Source organism: Lepisosteus platostomus, chromosome 3 (assembly GCF_059453375.1).
Source record: "Lepisosteus platostomus isolate fLepPlt1 chromosome 3, fLepPlt1.hap1, whole genome shotgun sequence".
Lineage (NCBI taxonomy): Eukaryota > Metazoa > Chordata > Actinopteri > Semionotiformes > Lepisosteidae > Lepisosteus > Lepisosteus platostomus.
In genome coordinates this window covers 20,642,700-20,661,623 of record NC_142613.1, presented here as the reverse complement: position 1 = coordinate 20,661,623, position 18,924 = coordinate 20,642,700, and the positions used below count along the sequence as shown (strand labels likewise).

The 18,924-nt window shown below is 37.7% G+C and overlaps 1 protein-coding gene across 1 annotated transcript in view; it reads left to right on the top strand.

The window, feature by feature from the left end:
- The first annotated feature begins 5,847 nt into the window (after positions 1-5,847).
- enah (ENAH actin regulator) overlaps positions 5,848-18,924 on the top strand; it is a 116,017-nt gene continuing 102,940 nt past the window's right edge. Inside the window, exon 1 of the mRNA XM_088623448.1 lies at positions 5,848-6,024. Within this exon, the coding sequence (XP_088479574.1) occupies positions 5,930-6,024 (95 nt within the window). The 5' untranslated portion in view covers positions 5,848-5,929. The remainder of the gene's footprint in view (positions 6,025-18,924) is intronic.

Below are 18,924 nucleotides of genomic sequence, written 5' to 3'. Positions count from 1 at the left end.
AATTGTTCTCGACCCTGTTTAGGGATAGACTATTTACAAAACAAAAAAGGTTGCCAAATTTAATTAATGTAAACTGGTATTGTAGTTTTATTGGGGTCATGTTTCCAGTCAATCTGTCTGGTCTATTGCTTTCAAATGCTGTACTGTCTGCTTGAAACCGCCTGGTTTCTATTTACTATAGAGACTTTTTTATAGCTTTGTTTTTGGCATTTATCTTGAACATTGAATGTCTGAAGTATTTCACTACTTATTGTGATATCTGCCAACCTCATTTAGTTCTGTCGCAGTTAAGTGTTTTGGAAAATCGGGCACAGAGGGTCTCCCTACTGTTTTTGAGTGTGCTCGTCATTCTTAATTGCTGTGTAACCTGCAATACTGTTGCTGTAAAATGACAGTTTTAATAACTGTAAAGTTAGTTGAGGTTTTCTCTTGCCCTTGAGCAATGTGGTGCTTTAAGAGGCAGAAATAAAGGCTTGTGCTTCATGTTACTTTGTATACCAGAGATTGAGTGTTGCCTGAGCACAGTTCAACAGGAGAAACTGAGGAGTGGGCAATGTAGACTTTCAGTGTTAATTGTTTTTATAAAAGCTTGTGTTCCATGTGAATGTGGAATAAATGTTTCCAGGAAATGCCTTGTTGTTCTATGGTGCATGAGAGTCCTCTCTGTGGTCTGAATAAATCTGTTAAAAAATCAGTAGTGCTGTTGAACTGTTCAGACATGATATTAAAAGATTTATGGATTATCATCCGAGCGTTGCAGTGCACTATGTCCAGCTTGTCGGCAGAATCTGGTGGCCAAGCAGATTGATGTAGGAAGCATTTGGCATCCTGGTGTTTCTGGCTCCTTGGATTTGGGAGAAAGTAAAGGCTCTGTTGGTTTTCTCTGGTGCCAGTCGGCTTGCAAAGGTGAGCGGCAGAACAATACTGTATATACTGGTGTCGTTGCTGGTGTTGAGAGTAAAGATTTGAGTATTGGTAATTTAAAGTTAGACTTCAATAGACCAAAAATATAAAATTTTGTTAACACTGACCGTTTCAGTATTTTAACCATGTGGTTTTGTGGACAGTAGGGTGATACTGAAATACAGGATAAAATCGGTGTTTATTTAATATAAATGAAACTTGATGATGCAGCAGATGCTAATCAGCATTGACCTCCATTGAAGAAGCCTCAAACACACAGGTGGTAGCTCTCAGATATCATTACCTTGTGCATTGTTTGCTACTGAATGGGAAGGGTTATGCACAACTGTCACTCAAATGTCTCTTGATGAATGCCTTGGAAAGGATGTTCTATCCCGAGACGAGGAGATTGGCAGACTTTTGTTCCAGTGGGTGACTGCTGTCAACCTCATACGTTTTCCAGAAAGGTGTTTGAAGTTCTGTAATTGGGCAACTTTGGTACATGAGCACATGCACATTCATTTGGTTGATGAAGAACTTGATGGCAACGTCGCTCTGCATTCCAATCAAAACCTCAGCAATTTTTGCCTGACTAAGAATACATCCGTTAAAGCATGGCTTGTAAAACGTTCCAGTAAATCTTTTCTGGTAGGGACCTACTGTGTAAAGAATGAACATACAGTTTGAACTACCAGTCACCAAATACAACATAGATTTAAGTGTTTTTCTGAGAACTGTTGTATATGATTTTATCTCGGAGTTTCACAAACTTGGTCGGGATCCAGAGCTCTATAGACATGAAGTGTCCAGTGATGCAGGGTTATACCATTTCAGACCATATTGCATTTCCTCTAGCCTGTGTGCGAGAAATTGGAGTTTGCAGCCTTGAGTGTTGCTTAATTAATATAATATAATAAGGCTCATGCTAATATTGCATCTGTATAGTGGCAGTGTGGGCTAATCTTTTTTTGATGATAGCTTGGCATTTTCAGTATCTTGATTCCCTGCAAGTCTGTTTCAAGCTGACAATACTGAAATATTAAAATGGCTTCTGTTCCTATTCATGCATGCTTCCAGAAAATATGCCCTCTCATTTTGGCCATGAACGTTGGCCGTTTGATACTCCTTTCTACCACGAGCGAGAATGGTATAGAGAATTTTTCACAAACCGGTAATGTAATACTTTTGTTCTTATATTGTGCCAAAATGAAACCTCTGCGGGCTGCAGTTAGAACCTTGTTCTAAGTGAGATCATTAAATTGAGTGGTGTTTAATGTAAAAGTGGTTCCTGTACTGATTTCCTAAAAGCTGCTGTTCAGATTCATGTACGTTTCAGTGCATCTCTTGCACCAACTTGGACCAACTTTGCTTAAGTTTTCCCTTTTCATTCTTTTCACAAACGATAAATACCGTTGGAGGAGAAAATAGGACTTTGTTCTTTTTAAATTATTCACATAGACCAGAACTCAAACACATACTAAACCTTCCAGTATGCTTTTTGCACAAAAAAAAGGAAAAAAAAAGTGCAGTGAAAAATAGTTCCTTGTGGACCTTTCTTTGAGGCTATTTAGATGTATTTGGTGATGGCCAGGAGGTAGTCTGTTCAAAGGAAGCATATTGCATATCAGAAAGCTTTTTTTAATGATGGGAAAAGAGGACATTTTGGCAGTTACTCAGAATATTTGAATCTGCCGAGATTTTTTTTACCAGATAATTTATTGACCGGCATGCTCTTGGTTATTGCCCACGGTACTGGCAGAATGTTGCTTTTCTTATGTATCAGATCTACTCATACATAAAAAAGGACCTATGGGGGCTGGTGTTGGAATCTCACATGGCCAGTTAAGTTAAGACATCTACAGAGTTTCTTTCACTTAAGGCACAAAAGGCATTTGAAGCATTTGACACTACCAAGACTGGTTTATATAGAGCAAAGGGCAAATTAGGAGTGTCAGATCACCACCTCCATTCAGTACTACATAAATCTGGGCTGTTTTTAAGAGGAAAAGTTAGGAATGTTTTGATAAAGTACATAACCCTTTTTACTTAATATTAACAACACCCTTTACTGCTAAATTTAATTCCCATTCCTGTTTATTTGCAATTAGTAAATACAAAGACACTCTGTACATGTTACTAGCAATGAAGATTGTACTAAAAGAATTATATTTTTAAAAAGCTTTACACAGACTTTAAGCTTTTCCCAATAGTTAAGCATTAAAGGCCAAATCAAATGTCTGATTAAAAAGTTTTTGAAGGTGGAACCTGATTGATTTTACCTTAAATCCTAGTGCTGTCTTACAATGCTAAATTCTAAGGTTCCATACTGTATAAGGTTGTTTAAGACTTTCTTTTAGATGGAGAAAAGAATCCTACTGTATGTGGGAATTACTGGGCCTTCTCTATTGAGGTGAACTAGTTTTAGACTAGGGTGAGCCTATGGTATATGTAATGATTATTTTAAATAAATAATTTTACATTAATTAAGGATACAGAGCTTAAAGAGGCCCAGCAGAAGGAAAGCATTAGGTGTTGAATGCTTGTAAGGTTTACTATGTATACTAACCTTGTTTCTTGGCCTGGGTGCATTTAAATCAATACAGTGTTTCCTTATGGTTTTGCTGTGTGGTCATGGCTGTTGAGATGGAGTGGCAGGTGGGGGTGGCCAGTGGTGACAGACGTGTTGTACTCTTCCCATTTGCCTGGTAGTGCTTTTCCCCACAAAATCCTTTCTGCGATCAAATCTGTCCCACCAGCATTTCTATGTCAAGGCAAAAAAAAAAAAAATTAGGCTTAATGTATGACTCCAGACAGATTGGAAATACATCACCAAGCACTTTCTGCACCAGTCAGTTCAGGATAACTTCATCGGTTCAAGCTCAAGTGTAAGTAGCCAAGGACTCGTTCTGCGTTTTGCTGGCAGTGTGGCTGTGTTTTTTTTAAATATAAACCTTTTATTTATTTTATAGTGTCTTTGAAAGTGGCTTTTCAAACTGCTTTATAGAACAAAAAACCCCCACAAATTTATCGGAGATAGTAAATGGCGGTATAAACTACTGTAGAAAAACAGGTATGACCCAGTACTAAGAAAGACTCAAAAATAATTGCTGCTTGTTTAATATACTGTAGTATTTTACAGATTGTCATAAAATATAAACTTTGTGGTGTATCTCAAAGGGTTAAGGATTTTGAGTTTCTAATTAGTACATATTGTCCTTAAAACACATAATGTACATTCCGGGAAACCTATTTTAATGACAGTGGTTATTTTAGAAATCTCTGTTTTCTCGTTTTATATTTCTAGAAGGAAAATATGAGCAGTTCAGAGAAAAAAAAAATTGCATTTCAGGGTACAAATCCAGTTTGTTTTGGGATTTTGGCTTTTTGTGTTGGTGAAAGTGGATTGTCAGTTTTTGTGTGGCTCTGATATTAATTTTCTCCCCTGCCTTTACTGCTGCTTCATCAAAGTTGTGCTGACTCTCATCGACTAGGAAGTAAAGTAAAATGCCCTGTGTTTCTAAAGGATGGGCATAATAAAAGTTAAAACTGATTTTTAATTTGGACAAACTAACAAACCACTCAGAAATCAAGCAAATTAGTACTACGTTCCTAGTGAATGAACGAATGAAGAGTAGAGGGAATGCCTGGCTTTTTATTACAGGGGTTTTCTTTCTGGAGTTCAGCACTGTTGCATTTACTTTCTCCATCCCGTATATTTCTGTGTGTTCTGGATTCTGTACTTTCCTTTTATAGCAGCATTATGCCACACTGGCCTTGGAACAACCACAAGTCAAAGCAGCAGTGCCCTTGCAGCTGCTTCCCATCATAGCTCACTTTGACAGCCTCCTGTCTGCACATCTTGCATGGCAGATAACGCTTTATTGAATGGGTAAATATCGTCAGCTTGTGAACATGGAATTCAGGGTCTTGAGCCCAGCAGCGACCCTTCCAGAAAATCAATGTCCATCTGTTCTTCCGCAACTTGAAAGTATAAGTGTGACAAGGTGGTGTGCTAAATAATGAAAAAGAATAAATAATTAAGGAGTCTAACGCTGAAGGACGACTGAATGTTGGAATGAGATGCAGACTGTCCTTTGCATTTGTTGTTTTGCTGCGAAGTGTTTTAATTTTTGTTTTCTTTGTTTTCTGTGGTTGGTTATATATGTTTTCTTTTTGTAATGCAGTAATTATAGCCTGGCTACAGTAATTAGCTTCCCGTTTACTCATAAGGCATTTTTCTTTGAGAAGAATGTGAACAATCGGTTTTTCTTTTGTGCTCTTGGGCTCTTTTTATCATCAGGACCACTGGGCATTTACTAGGAAAGTACAAGAAATACAGTGGGCTTGGCAGCAACCACGCATCGTTTCGTTGATGCACTGCAATTAAGGGAGTAGCACCTATATTCACAGAAGTATTAGGATTAATATTTATTAATATATTAAGATTAGCTTTACGTTATTTCATGCATACCTTTTAAAGGGGTTCAGGTGGGTAGCTGCGTCAGCATGCATAGGCTGCAAAGGAAAAAGTAATAGGTTTATTCCATGCTGAAAAAAAGAAGAAAGAAAACACAACGTTTCGGTGTGGGGCCACACACCTGAAGGAGGCCCCACGGCGAAACGTTGTGTTTTCTTTCTTCTTTTTTTCAGCATGGAATATACCTTTTAAAGTGTCACATTTGACTGTTATTTTTTCAATCTCTGACTCTGCTTTGTTTCTCTTGGAATCTGGCAGTATGGCTTTTTTAGAGAACAGAGAAAACGTCCTCTGCAGTGTAAGGGCTCTGTGGCTCCCCGTCTGAAAAGATGGTTTTTGTGGGGGAGGAAGGCTTTAGCTGGAAAATAAAATACACACGGCTCTCTTCAGTCAGCAAGTTTATTCTAGGGAGCAGGGACATTCTTTAAGGGCTGCCCATCCCTACAGAATTAGCGCAGAAGGAGGGGTTCTCTTTGCTGGCCAGATGGGCAGGAGAGGAGCTTCAGTCTGAGGCTGGGTTCAGTCGAGCGAGGAAGAAAGACTCTAACCATGAGGTTCCTTCATGTGGTGAATACTCAGGACCAAGTGGCTGTAAAAGTGCTGGACACGCCCACTCTCCTCATGACTGAGATGTCTATTGCTGTGTAAGTTTTGTTTTCATTGAAATGATGTCATATCTCCATATGGTGCTATTGTTGACAAGGGGAATGAGATGGGGAAAGTAATCTCTTGTATATGTGTAGTATTTTAGTGTCATGTGGTTGGTTATATTTCCGTCATGTTTCCTTAATGTTTTGTTCGGTAGGACTGTACCTACAGTAGGTGCTCGGATAACATACTGGATACAGCATATGAGCTGTGATCAGATTTGAAGTGGGACTTAAATAACTCATGACTAGCCTGCTATCACAGGCCAGTGCTGCACTAATCCATTAATAGGCTGATGTAGAATTAGACCCTCTTCTTGGTGTGGCAGTGGTTATATTTATAGGAACCACATCACTTTCATTTTTGTCTCTTCATCTTTAGAAATCCGCCAATTGCTGGAGTTTTTCGTGAAACAAAATCCGAAATGTGTACAGTATATGAAGTATGGGAGCACAGTGTCGGTGAAGCCTGTTTGTTTATCTTCTGTTAAATCCCACCGTGCACACATATGGGAGGTCGCAGAAAGTGGTGTGATGCCGGATCATTTTTTTTATTTATTCTAGTGAATATATGGTGTTTATTTTTGCCCCACTAATCTGTGGCCTCCCAAGGCTTTGAAAATTAATGGAACTTGATCCACAGTTCTGTGTACTTCATTCTTATAGCCACATTTAAGTGGATAGTATGGTTCTAAAAAAACAGTTTTGTGCTGTCTTCCCAAAGTAGAGGTAGTTTTTGCTTTTTCATCAGCATCTTTTTTTATATGCGCATATTTAGCTGTTCTGCTAGTAGGTTTTACATAGGTTGTCTTTTTTTCAAGATCCATGTGCAAACCATAACCTTCCCTTTATCTGCTTTTGAAACTGGAGAGCTGTTTTTGTCAGCACATCTCTGTTTAGGTTTTAAACTTTTCTCAGGCTGCTGTGTTTAAATCAGAAACAAACATAAAAACACCACACTTATCACTGTTTTCAGTCTTTGCTTGAGAGCTGCCATTTGAATTGGATGACTTATTTCTCTTGCACTACAACACTGTACCCTAAGATTGTTAGGGTACACTTGGATATGATACACTTGATACTTGGGGAACTGTGGGATACTTGAGTTTCTGTATTATAGTAATAAGTTTCTATAGCCCAGTGAGGTAAGCTGAATTTCTGTTTACTCAGAGAGCCATCTCTAGGAATTTGCCGGATACAGCCAGCTGTACATTCTTTTCAGGACAGAGATAGCAGTAAGGCTTGCTTTCTTTCTCAAATTTTTGTTGTGCTGCTGTGGGAATGGAAGATGGGTCCTGAAGGGAAAAAAGGTTCAAGATGTGTACTAGAAATTTGCACTGCCACAATTTCTGATTAATGCATCAAGAAATGTATAGACAATTCCTGCCTTGTACTGTTTGTTGGCAGACTAACTGAACACAGGACTATATAATTTATAGTAACGCTATATTAACATTTATTTTTCTCTTAAAAATACTTAATGAGGTTGTCAGTTGTCACATAAATGTGGAAGCATGCTGGTTAAGGAGTCTCAGATTTTGTCACACGAGGACTTTTTACCCCTTTCTGGAAAGTTATGTAGCAGGAAATGCTTCATGAATATATCCCATTATTTTAACAGATGTACAAAATAACTGGGTTCAAGCAGGCCTCCAAGTTGTAATAAGATACCAGAACCAGATTTAAAGACAGACTGTGAACTTGCATGGTGGGTTTGAAAGTTTGCTTAGGTTTACTTGGAGAGATTCAACAAAGCTGATTCTTCAAGAGCCCTGGTGATTTTTTTGTCATGCATCCATATTATTCTTAATTGTTTTGTATTCTTAATCCTCTGTCTGCATTGGAGTAATTTCAAAATTTCCCCTTGTTCTGGTTTCATCTAGGTCTTGAAGTAGTAATTTAGGTTCTCTGTGGGGATTTTAATAGATTTTGAATATCTTGGTCGTATTTCCTTATTTTTTCCCAAGAGATTTAGTATGTTTAACCTGCCTAATGTTATCCTTTCACTTGGCAGATTCATCATTTTAGATATTTGTGGTGTGCCATGCCAGCCAACACTCTCTCCCAACACAGCATGATGACAGTTACTGTACACACATGATACTTCATTACAGTACTATATATAATATATATGCACTCATCCCTCATTAAACGAGCACTGCATTTACAAGTACTTGCTAAAAAAGGCAAATGCGCATATCTGTTTTTGTAAGATGAGTGATTTTTCCCTGCTAATATAAGCTCTGAGAGTGTAGCTTGTTCGTCTTTTCCATTTTTTGCTCCTCTTGGCTGTCTGCACAACTGATGCGCATTTCTCTCCTGATGTCACCTCTCCCACGATCTTCAATGCTTTCTCACAGTCTGCAAGTAATGGGTTTTTGTCTCTACACAAATTTAATTCATTTGAAAATTTTTGTTTAGTAAGAAATATAGATTAGTTCATTTTATATTGTTGGTATACTATAGAGATCATGCAAATTGTATTTCTCCCCATAACTGCTCCTAATACATTTAAACGTTACAACTGCCATAAAAAAGTGGGAAATTCTACTTGTTTTCACATGCATAGCAATTCATAGGTCCACAGTATCGGTATCAATGTATCAGAAAAAGTACCTCAGATGGTTTGTGTCCGGTTATGAACACTTGGAATGCAAATTCTTCTATGTTTTACTGTAAATTAAAAATCAATAACAATATTTTAGTGTAAATTTTGGGTTTGCTTTTGAAATCTTGGACCCAGTTGTGCTGGTATAATGAGGGATGAGTGTATAAGCTACTACATCTTAAAATTGAGGGGGAACAAGCCGGAAAACATTTTCAGTATGGACAGAACAGACTTGTTTTGAAATGGATGCTGAAAAGCATAGCTTTCCAAAGGAGAGAAAACATCAGACTTCAAAAGGACCAGGCTGAAGCTAACCTTTATTCTCTGTGCTAATTATGACCGCAACGTAAAATCTGTTGTGTGATTAACCCAGAAAGCAACGATAAATGGAGCTTTCCGTTTTTGGCAGTCTAACTGTTTTTATACTGGTTCCACATCTGTTTTATCTTCTGAGAGGGAGAAAAATAACTTACACACCTAAGGACTGTCCAGCTAAGTGCTAACATCTTGACAGCCCACAAACAAGTCTTGGCATTTGTCCATCCAGATGTAGAAGGGCTTATTCTATGACCATGCTCAACCTCATCAAGCCTGGGTGCAATGCTAGCTTTAAAACTTACTACACTACATGAAACTTCTTGAAATTCAGGGTGTTGGAATATGATGAAATGCTAGACTGATAGGGTGTGCTGGAAGGATCACAACATTGCTGACTGCATCACTAAAATGAGGAATCGGAGGTTGAAAGATATCGAGTCACCTTTGGACCAGCAGAATTGGTTAGGTAACAGGAAGGTTGTGGGTACACATTCTGGGTAAGACAATGCTGATGTATCCTGTTAAAGACCTTTCAATAAAAATCCATATAAATGAATGGCGCTTTGTGTTGCTACAGTAAGTGTTGGCCAAATTGTTGTGTAGTGGGGAACAGACTGACAGAACTTGACAAACACTGACAAAGATAGACTTCAATTGAAAAACACAGTTCTTCAGACACAGCCGATAATTGGATGACCAATATTTGTATATGGTTTTTCTATGAACATAGCCTTAAGGTTAAGATGGAAACTGAAGTTGTCATAATGCCTTACCAAGACATTTCCCCTACAGAAAAAGGCTCATGATGTTACTTTGTAGCCCTGCCTCCCCGAGTTTAAAACAGAAATTAAGGGTATGAGATCAGGGTTTTATTTTCAAGTGCAACCCAAGTTAATATTCTACTATTTATTAATAGTAAGCATTAGCATGTATTGCGTGTAACCTAAAACCTTTTATAATATACTTGAATCTGATCTCTTAATTTTTCTAGAAGATTGAAGAGATATAGCACTTTAAACCTGTCTGTACAGTATATGACAGTTCTCTGTGGCCGAGAATCTTCTTCTTAGAACTTTTCTTTTGTAGTATATTGACCAGAGTTGAACAAAATATTCTATGGTTTAACTATTGTCTTGTGCTCCTATAGTGTATTTAAATTCCACACCTTTAGCTGTGTACACAAGCATTGTTTGCTTTTATCCTTTCATGTCTGTATCGAAACAAACACCCAGATCCTTTTTGTGTGCATCTTCCTTTTTCAAATCGTCAATAAGATCGTTTCGGCTAACTGTATAGATCACTTTGCCTTTACCGATTTAATTCGTGATATGTCTGCCCACTCATTGCAGTACCCTAGCCATTATTATTTATCTTCAAATTTAGTTAGCTCGGGATCCAAATCATTAATCTAAATCAGTAAGAGCAGTAGGCCCAAAATGGATCCACGTTGCACACTTGTGCTTCCATTTACCCAAATTAAAGCTGTGCCTCTGCTGTTTCATGTCCATTAACCAGGTCTTGATCCATTTGCACGTTTCCCTGGGTTCCTCTCTTTTAATCAACCTTTGTCCAGTAAACTGTACAGGGATTCTTTAGTAGTCGCAGGGAATTTACAGCAATTTGGACGAGATTAACTTTTTGTTCGAGCTTCCATGAGCATGATGCTTATTATTATGAAGAATGTAGAGTATTATTGATGTTTAAAAAGTAATGGCACAAGAAGAGATAATCAGAAGTGCTTTCCATACAGCCTGTTTTTATGTGAAATGTATTGCTGGAAACTTACATGAGTACAAGTCTTTTGATATTTCTTAAAGTTCTTAGACAAAAGGTATTGGTATGAAAACGTGGCAGTTATCATGCATTACAGTTTTATGCATTCTATTGGGGGTAAAAGTATTTAAAGTGTCAAATGTTTCTCAATATAAATGGGAAGATGCTCTCTGTGGTGAGACCAGCCAGTCAGAGCATAACATGCTGAGAGGAAAAAGGCAGATTCAAACATAGCTTGTTTGTGAATTTACAATATTTAGTTTGTAATTACTCTAAGTACATGTTTTCACTGTTCTACCTGCTAATTAGAACAAGGTGCTTCAAAAGAATTTAACTTGCTGTCTGCTCCCACAGTAATGCAATCCTCTAACATAGCCAACAGTCTGTGGCTGAGTCATGGTGGTGGTGTGAAAAGGCTCAACATCTAGGTCTTCAGCTCTTTAATGCTAAAAGCATTCAACTATTAAACAATATGACATAAATGTGTGGGACTGTTCAAGTGTTCTGATGTACTTTCTGGTATAGTGTGTATTTTGTATGGTGCTCGCCATTTAGGAACCCCACAGTTTGCAGGACTAATAGGAGGAAGATGTGTCAGTTATTGCCAAAGATCCCTTAAATCACAAATGACATTTTTTCATCCCCAAAACTTTATTTTATGAGAAATACCATACATACTATATACAGTATATGATTTTTGGATCCTTTGACTTATTTTTTGGTGTAAGTAGTTGACCCACATCTTTAAGGCAACGTTGTTATTCCAGAATTTTAAACTTCTGTAGTATTTGTTATGCCTTGGTCTATTATTTGTTCATTTCCCTGTTATTGTAGACAATTCCAGTATTTCTGATTTAACAGATAAAATTCCCCTTCTGCAGATTTTGTTTGTCAAAGCGAAGTCTGTAAAACCAGTTTACTGTGTGTGAAAGTGAAATTAAATGCAATCTAAAACTATCTGCAAACAAAGTACTAAAGATTTAGTTTTACCAAGTTTTAAATTTCTGGGTCCATGATGGTCTTTGTACCAGCAGCATTAATGGATGGAAATCCTGTCTGTGGTATCAGCAGTTGTGTGTTGCTGTTTGAGGGCAGCCATTTAAAGTTAAACATATCTTTTAATTAATTATTTCATATTGTTGTCCAGTAGGTGTAAATTTGCAAAGGTAACAAAAGACAAAGTGACATACTTTTCAGTATTGTTATTCTGAGTGGCAGGCTTAATATAACTTGTGAAGGTTTTTTGTATTTTATTTTTCTTACCTTTCTGTTTTTGCATTAGTAAAGAACATTGATCGAGACGTACTGTGTTCTTGGATAAAACTCCTCCGCGACTAATAGAGGGATTTATTTTTTTAGTAGGAATGCAGAGAAACCAAGAGGCTACATTGTATACAGCTGCACCTTCAAACAGTATTACACTTGATAAACGGGTTTCTTCCAGTGCCAGCTTACATGTTTTAACACCTCTGCATAAGTTTGGTTCATTCTGTTGGTTTACATCTATATCTTTTTTTTTTTTTTGCTTAGAAGGGGTGAGATATAAGCTGTCAGGCTGAGTATTGATATGACCAGGTAAGGCTAACTGTTTCAGTTTTCTCTTCACTGTGAAGATGATGCAAAATCTTTGTAATGTGAGGAGCAGTAGCTTGAAATTTAAAACCGTTAACTATAACTCTAACCCATACAGTGAAGGTCAGTGTTTTAATGGCTCCACAGATGAAGTTTGAGAAAACCTTGATTTGGAAAACCAAGGTATAAAGCATTAAAGGGACCTGACTTCTAATTGGAATTGTATGATCATGGAATTATCAAACACCTTCAGAAAATGAGCATAATGTAAATAAAAATGTCCACAACCCACATCCACTCCTATTAGTGTATTTAACAAGTGGTTTGAATCTGTTTTATACTGAAAAATCAGTGGTTGAGTTCAGGTTACAATCAGAGTGCTGCATGTACTGTATGAACAAGTTTACCTGATAAACTAGCTGTATAGTCAAAACGTTTCAAATATTTGCTATTTCACTTGGAACAATCCTGAGATGCAGCTGGTCAAGATTCAGCTGTCTGAAAGAGCAGCTACCAGATGAGTCTTTTGAGACACGTGAAAATGAATGCTCTGGGTTGCTGCTTTTTGTTCTTCTCACAGGGCAAGAACATTTCAATTTTTTTCGCTTCATAAAAAGAAAACTCAGCTGCATTCCAGAGAAAAGGTGCCATCTTGTTTACTATCAAAAAGACATTATTCTCCCTTTAAGCTTCGGAAATGGAAAGGATGAAAAATACTGATCTGCACTTCTGCAAAAGTCATCTTCCTAAAGAATGTGCATTTTCCATGTGGAGTCTATCCATTACCACTGTCTGGGGCCATGACAGCTATAATGTTCGTAGTGGTATCACTTACACATATTGGCGTGGTAGCCACCATTTAAAGCTGAGCCTCTGTGGCTCCCTCCAGTTTGATTTAGTGATCTGACAGCGCAGACATTTAGTGGTAACATTAATCACGATTTACTAAGCTAATTTAAGTAGGTCTGCAAATAGTGCTCAGTGTTCGGGGAAATATTTGCCGTTAAGAGAGTGCCGACGCTGTGTCTGGTATTACAGTAGATCATTGTTACTTATTTGGACGCATCACTTGTCATTACTTTTGGTGGAACTGGTGTGCCTCAGATCATAGATATCAGATCTCCTCCTCAGATGGACACCGAGTGTTGTCTTTGTATACCTACTTACATTCCAGGTATTTGATTTGCTGCTTGTAGCTGGTAATTAAAAAATCTCACAGGCCTCTATAATTAGCATTCGAGAAATGTGTATTTGTGAAATTCTTGAGGCTGCCTCCAAAATATTCCTTAATAGTTGGATATCTCTGGCCTCTGGAACCCTAGAAATAACTACATTGCATATAAAATATGCTTAACTAGTGTATGTTTGTGTAGGTTGTCAGATTTTAATGATGCTGTAAAACATAAATGGTGACAGACTTTTCTTCATGAAAGAGTAATATTAAATCTGTTTTCTGTATTTTTTTGTGCTCTCCATGAGTTCAGGCACGCTGACGCATTGAATTATAATAGATAATATAATTCTATCAAGTTATTTTTAAGACGGTGATCTTTTGGGGGAGGTGCAATTTATGAGCTTCAGAGGGTTTTGTCTGCTTCAGAGTTCTTTTAGTCCTTGAATAGTTTGATTGCTAAAGCTGCTTTTGCAAACTGTGACCTGAGCATTACAAAATAACATTACAGCGACATTGTCTGAAATAAAAAAACAACAACTAGCGCCTTTGACTGAATTTAAGTCTTCCCTGCCTGTGTAAAAGGGCCACTTAAAGGCCTGTCTCCATTTCTGAACATTAAAATAGTCCCTGAGCCCTAAGGCACAAATGCAGGCTTTCAAAAACACTGATGCTATTAGCTTTGTGTTGTGTTCAATAAATAATTTTGATCCTGAATGTAATTGTAAAGCTGAGAAAATGCTGCACATGGCAGTCAAGGACACAAAACATTTTTTTTCCCCCAAAGTTTAAAGATAGTAAGTAGCTTTGCAAATGTTTTCAACTCCGTTTGTGTTTCTGGTTGGCCAGATTAACCTGGTTACCTTTTACATGAAACGTTATCCATCCATTTTCCAACTCCTTTATCCAATACAGGGTTGCTGTAGAGCTGCAGACTATCCTGGTAAGCCACTGGCACAAGGCAGGGGATACACCATAGACAGGACGCCGCAGAGCACACACAGGCACAACCACAGACGCATACATACTCGCACCAGGGCCAATTTTCCCAGATGCCAGTTGACCTCCCAGTACGTCTTATGGAGGAAACCGGAGCACCTGGAAGAAACCCACATGAACATGGGAAAAACATACAAGCTTCACACAGATAGTAGTCCAGGAATTGAACTCGGGGTTCCACTGCTGTGAGGCAGCAATGCCAACCACTGGACTACTGTGCTGTTCCTTCATACAAAACCTAATGTAATCTAGTTTTCTTTCAAAGGAAAGTCATAAAATCATGTCCAGTTTATTTTACTTTTGTTAAAAATAAATGATAAGTAGTCAGCCTAATGGGGAGCTGGGAGGGTTATAGTACCATATACAGTATATGCTCCTTCATCAGAGGTTACTCCTGGTCTCACTTGGCCGGAGAGACATTCTAGAATATTCTCAGAAGCCTCAAGCTTCCCAGACTGTCTCCAAGGCTCAATTCATTATTTGCTTGTGTTGTCCTCCTCTTTACCCATTGGTATCCTCATGTTTCATGAGGATAACTGCACTCAGGAAGTGTGTACACACATGCTTTATGATGTTTTTTGTAAAACTTCTCATTGTTGATTCATAGTGTCTTGGATATACCCATAGTATGTATATGATGGAAGATATAGAAGAGCCCTTTATGCGAGCACGTATACTTTATCCACGGCGAGCTTGGAAACCTATCCCCTGTGAATAAGGAGACTGGGTGTATGATACTTTTGGTTAGCACAGTTTCTGAGGAAACCATCTCTTTCAGCAACTTAGGGATCTATATCAGTTTTCAAGAGAAGAAATTTGGATGGGTCATTTTCCCTAATTATTCTTTAAGGTTGGTAAATTAAGTCTCCTACTGTACACTTCAGGCGTGGTGAAAGTGACCGCCGACCAAACTTTCATCCATCCATTTCTCTGACTGCTTCATCCAGTTCAGGGTTGCGGCAGAGCCTGAGCCTCTCCCGGCAAGCAATGGGCACATAGCGGGAAATGTACTTAAGACAGGTGACTGGAACATGAGGACTTTATCTTTAATGGTTTCCGTGTCTTTAGATGCAAAAACACGAGATGATCTATTAATACCATGTTTGAACCCTTTCATTTCAGCACCCCCATTGTTTATAATAATAGTTTACACTTACTGTATACAGTGTGTTTCTGGACACTCCACTCAAAGCACTTTACAGGTAATGGGAACTCCCCTCCACCACCACCAATGTGCAGCATCCACCTGGATGATGCGATGGCAGCCATAGTGCACTAGTATAGAACTTCACCACTTCAGTGGGGAGAAGAACAGAGTAATGAAGCCAGTTCATAGATGGGGACTATTAGGAGGCCATGATTGGTAAGGGCCAATGGGAAATTTGGCCACGCTTAAATTCTGATTTTTTTTTTCTTGAAGTTGAAAAGGTTCGGCTCAGCCTCGTCTGTGTTTTGGGTAGGAAAACATTACAGTAGGCACCAGTGCAAGACAAAATACTGTAGGTTTTAAAGCACTCGTAAATTATAATTTCAGAATATTAAAATAGATACTGAAAATCAGCTGATCTAATAGCATTTTCATGTTTGAAGATGCACAGTAGCTTGAAACATTAGCCAGACAACTTTAACAGGCACTCTGCATTAGGGTACTGCAACACATTGAAATCACTGTGTTCACTTTGTCACTGTCCCAGACCACTGCAGATCCATGTTACTGAATTCTGTAATTACCACTGTGCACGTTATTCTTACAGATGTTCTGTGAAGAAAACAAGTACTAGGTTACTGTAATTATAACATTCAATTAATTAAACCTTGTGAAAAAAATTAAAAAGCTATAATTATACTTTATTTTTAACTATTACTACTGGGAATGTTAAGTATAAGGCAAATTCTTCTCGTCTGCATGTTGCTTGTATTCGTCATATTTTTCCACCTAAACCATGTCAGAAGTGAAACTTCAACTGCTACATGACATTTAAGATATGCAAAACCAGTACCCCCCCCCCCCCCATTGTTTAGCTCAATTCAAGTTTTACTCTGACATAACAGCCAAAAACAGTCTGATTTTTTTTTCCTTGCTTCAGATTTGACTTTTTAAATGCACAATTTTCACAGTATACATTTTAGTTCAGTAAAAATCCAGATACTGGTGACTTATTTTTTCACTTTACCATTCTGTGGATAAACAATTCAAATGTTATGCAATTACATTGTCTATAACTAAGTATTGACGTATTGCCGAGTTAAAGAGCTTAATACAAAATGGAGAGTTATTTGATTCTGTTGTATCTTTGTTGATTATTTCTGTCTCTACAGTACATTGGTAGGTTTCAGATAAGGGTTTTTTCCTGGAATGTCCCTTGTTTCTGAAGAGTGGCAAAAAAAAAATGTGTATCTCATTACCTCATTAATCTCATTATCAGAGATGATGGGTTTCAGAAATCTTTATTTAAAATGGCAAGTAAAAGCTTGACTTTTTCTGAGTGAAAGTTGTGCTTTCTATCAGCAGTTCTTATTTGTGCTTCAGAACTTTTCCTTACAATCTTACACTTCAGAGTTCTTAGTGTATGTACTAGTTAGTATTTACAGTATCAAGTTTTTGTTTTCAATTCTGCTTTTTCTTTCTTGTGACTTGTTCAAATCAGCTCACTTGCCTTTTCACTTTTTGAAAATAGACTGGCTTTTAGTAGTAAAATCATAATTGGAAGGGCCTGTACTTAAGCACCACCAAATATAACCCCACAATCAGGAGATGCATTTCTGAGTGAGGTCATGATCTCAGATGCTCTCCCATCTTCAGTAATTATGCTATCCCTAGCCGGTGGAGTCCCATGCTTAAACCTGAGAATAGTCATGATATAAATACAAAATACAGATGGCAGATGGTTAATAGTCGTAATAGTTTGCAATAAACAATCAATAATGCAAAGATTTTTATCAGCATTGTGTATTGTACTGTATTATGTATTTTATTGAAGAAAAGGACTGCTGAAAGCATTATGATAGCTGATTGTCCTTAGGTGTTAAGTGATGATGCATACACTTCAACAGTCCTGTTTCATTAAGTTTGTGTACTGTATGTGCATTGTAATTGCACACAATCCCTGCTATGATATTACACTTTATAGATGGTTCCTGTACATACCAGTATCATAATGTGCTATTTTGTGTATAGCACTGGCTTGTGAGCAAAAGCATTAAAAATATGCAGTTACAAATCTTGGTTTTCAGTTTTGGACTGCTACAAATACAAATTATATAGAAGTCAGGGAGTCAAAGATCTCAGTGCTGCTTAACACTTGTGGCTGTAATCCTTAATGTTACATCTTATGGTTTATCTTCCTGGTCAGTGGTTGTTGGGGCTGTAGTATATATTGCAGCATTTTTCGGCACAACTTGATCAATTGATCTGGAGACGCTCTTCAGTGAGATTAAAAATAGTTTACACACCTCTTTGCAGAAAGCAGAATAATATATAGGAATCTGTGAAGTGCAAATCTGATTTTGCCAAGCATGAATTTCTCAAATGAAATTCTGCCATGATCACTGTCTTATCAGCACAGTGGAGGAGACCACATTCCCAGTGATGAATGCTTCCTTACATATGAAAAATTTTACAGTGGGAACGGAATGTAGAAGTCACTTGCCTGCAGTTATATTTTGGAGCTGGTCATAATGCCCTTTCCTTCATAATCCTGAAATTGAAATCCTACCTCTCTACCTCAGGAGTTTCAGCAGCTTCTCTTCAAACTGTGCGTTATGTCAGGGGGAAAAAAATGACATACTAGATGCAGTTGCCCTTGCTTGTCACCCCTTTAGAATTAGGAATCAGTTATTTCTTTTCTTCTTCCAAATCACCCGAGTCCTATTAGTCCACTAGTTGGAATTATTTGTGCGGTCACGTGATCAAATCGTGTGTTACGGTATTTTTATTCTTTAACATAAAAACAATCATATGGATTGGTTTCATTAGTAATCATTTGGCGCTTGGCGCATAGTACAGTCAGGACAACGTTTGGCCTGAATGTTAATGAAAACGCTGAACTCATGTTAAAATAGTCTCGCTGACCTTCAATGTAATAAATACGCAAAGAGTGCTCCATCATACTCAAGGCTTTTCATATCTGTATTGCAGAGCTCTGACTTAGGTGATGATGATTTCAAACCTAGTCCAAAGTCCATAGTTTGTAAGCCAGTAATGTTAAAAACATGAGAAAGTTTATGATGTAAACCTTATGTTAAGATCTGTGCATCATCAGTGTCGTAAATAGCAGTTTCTACTGTGGCTGCAGGGGCCAGAGTTGCTTAACAGTTTTAATATGTATGGATTCCATTAAATCAGCGCATCAGTTGTTGTTACCGTAACATTTACATTGTATTAAACTCATGAAATCAGCCTTTCTTAATCGTGCAGTTCTCTTGCCTTCATGGCCTCCTCTTCTAAAACGTTTAA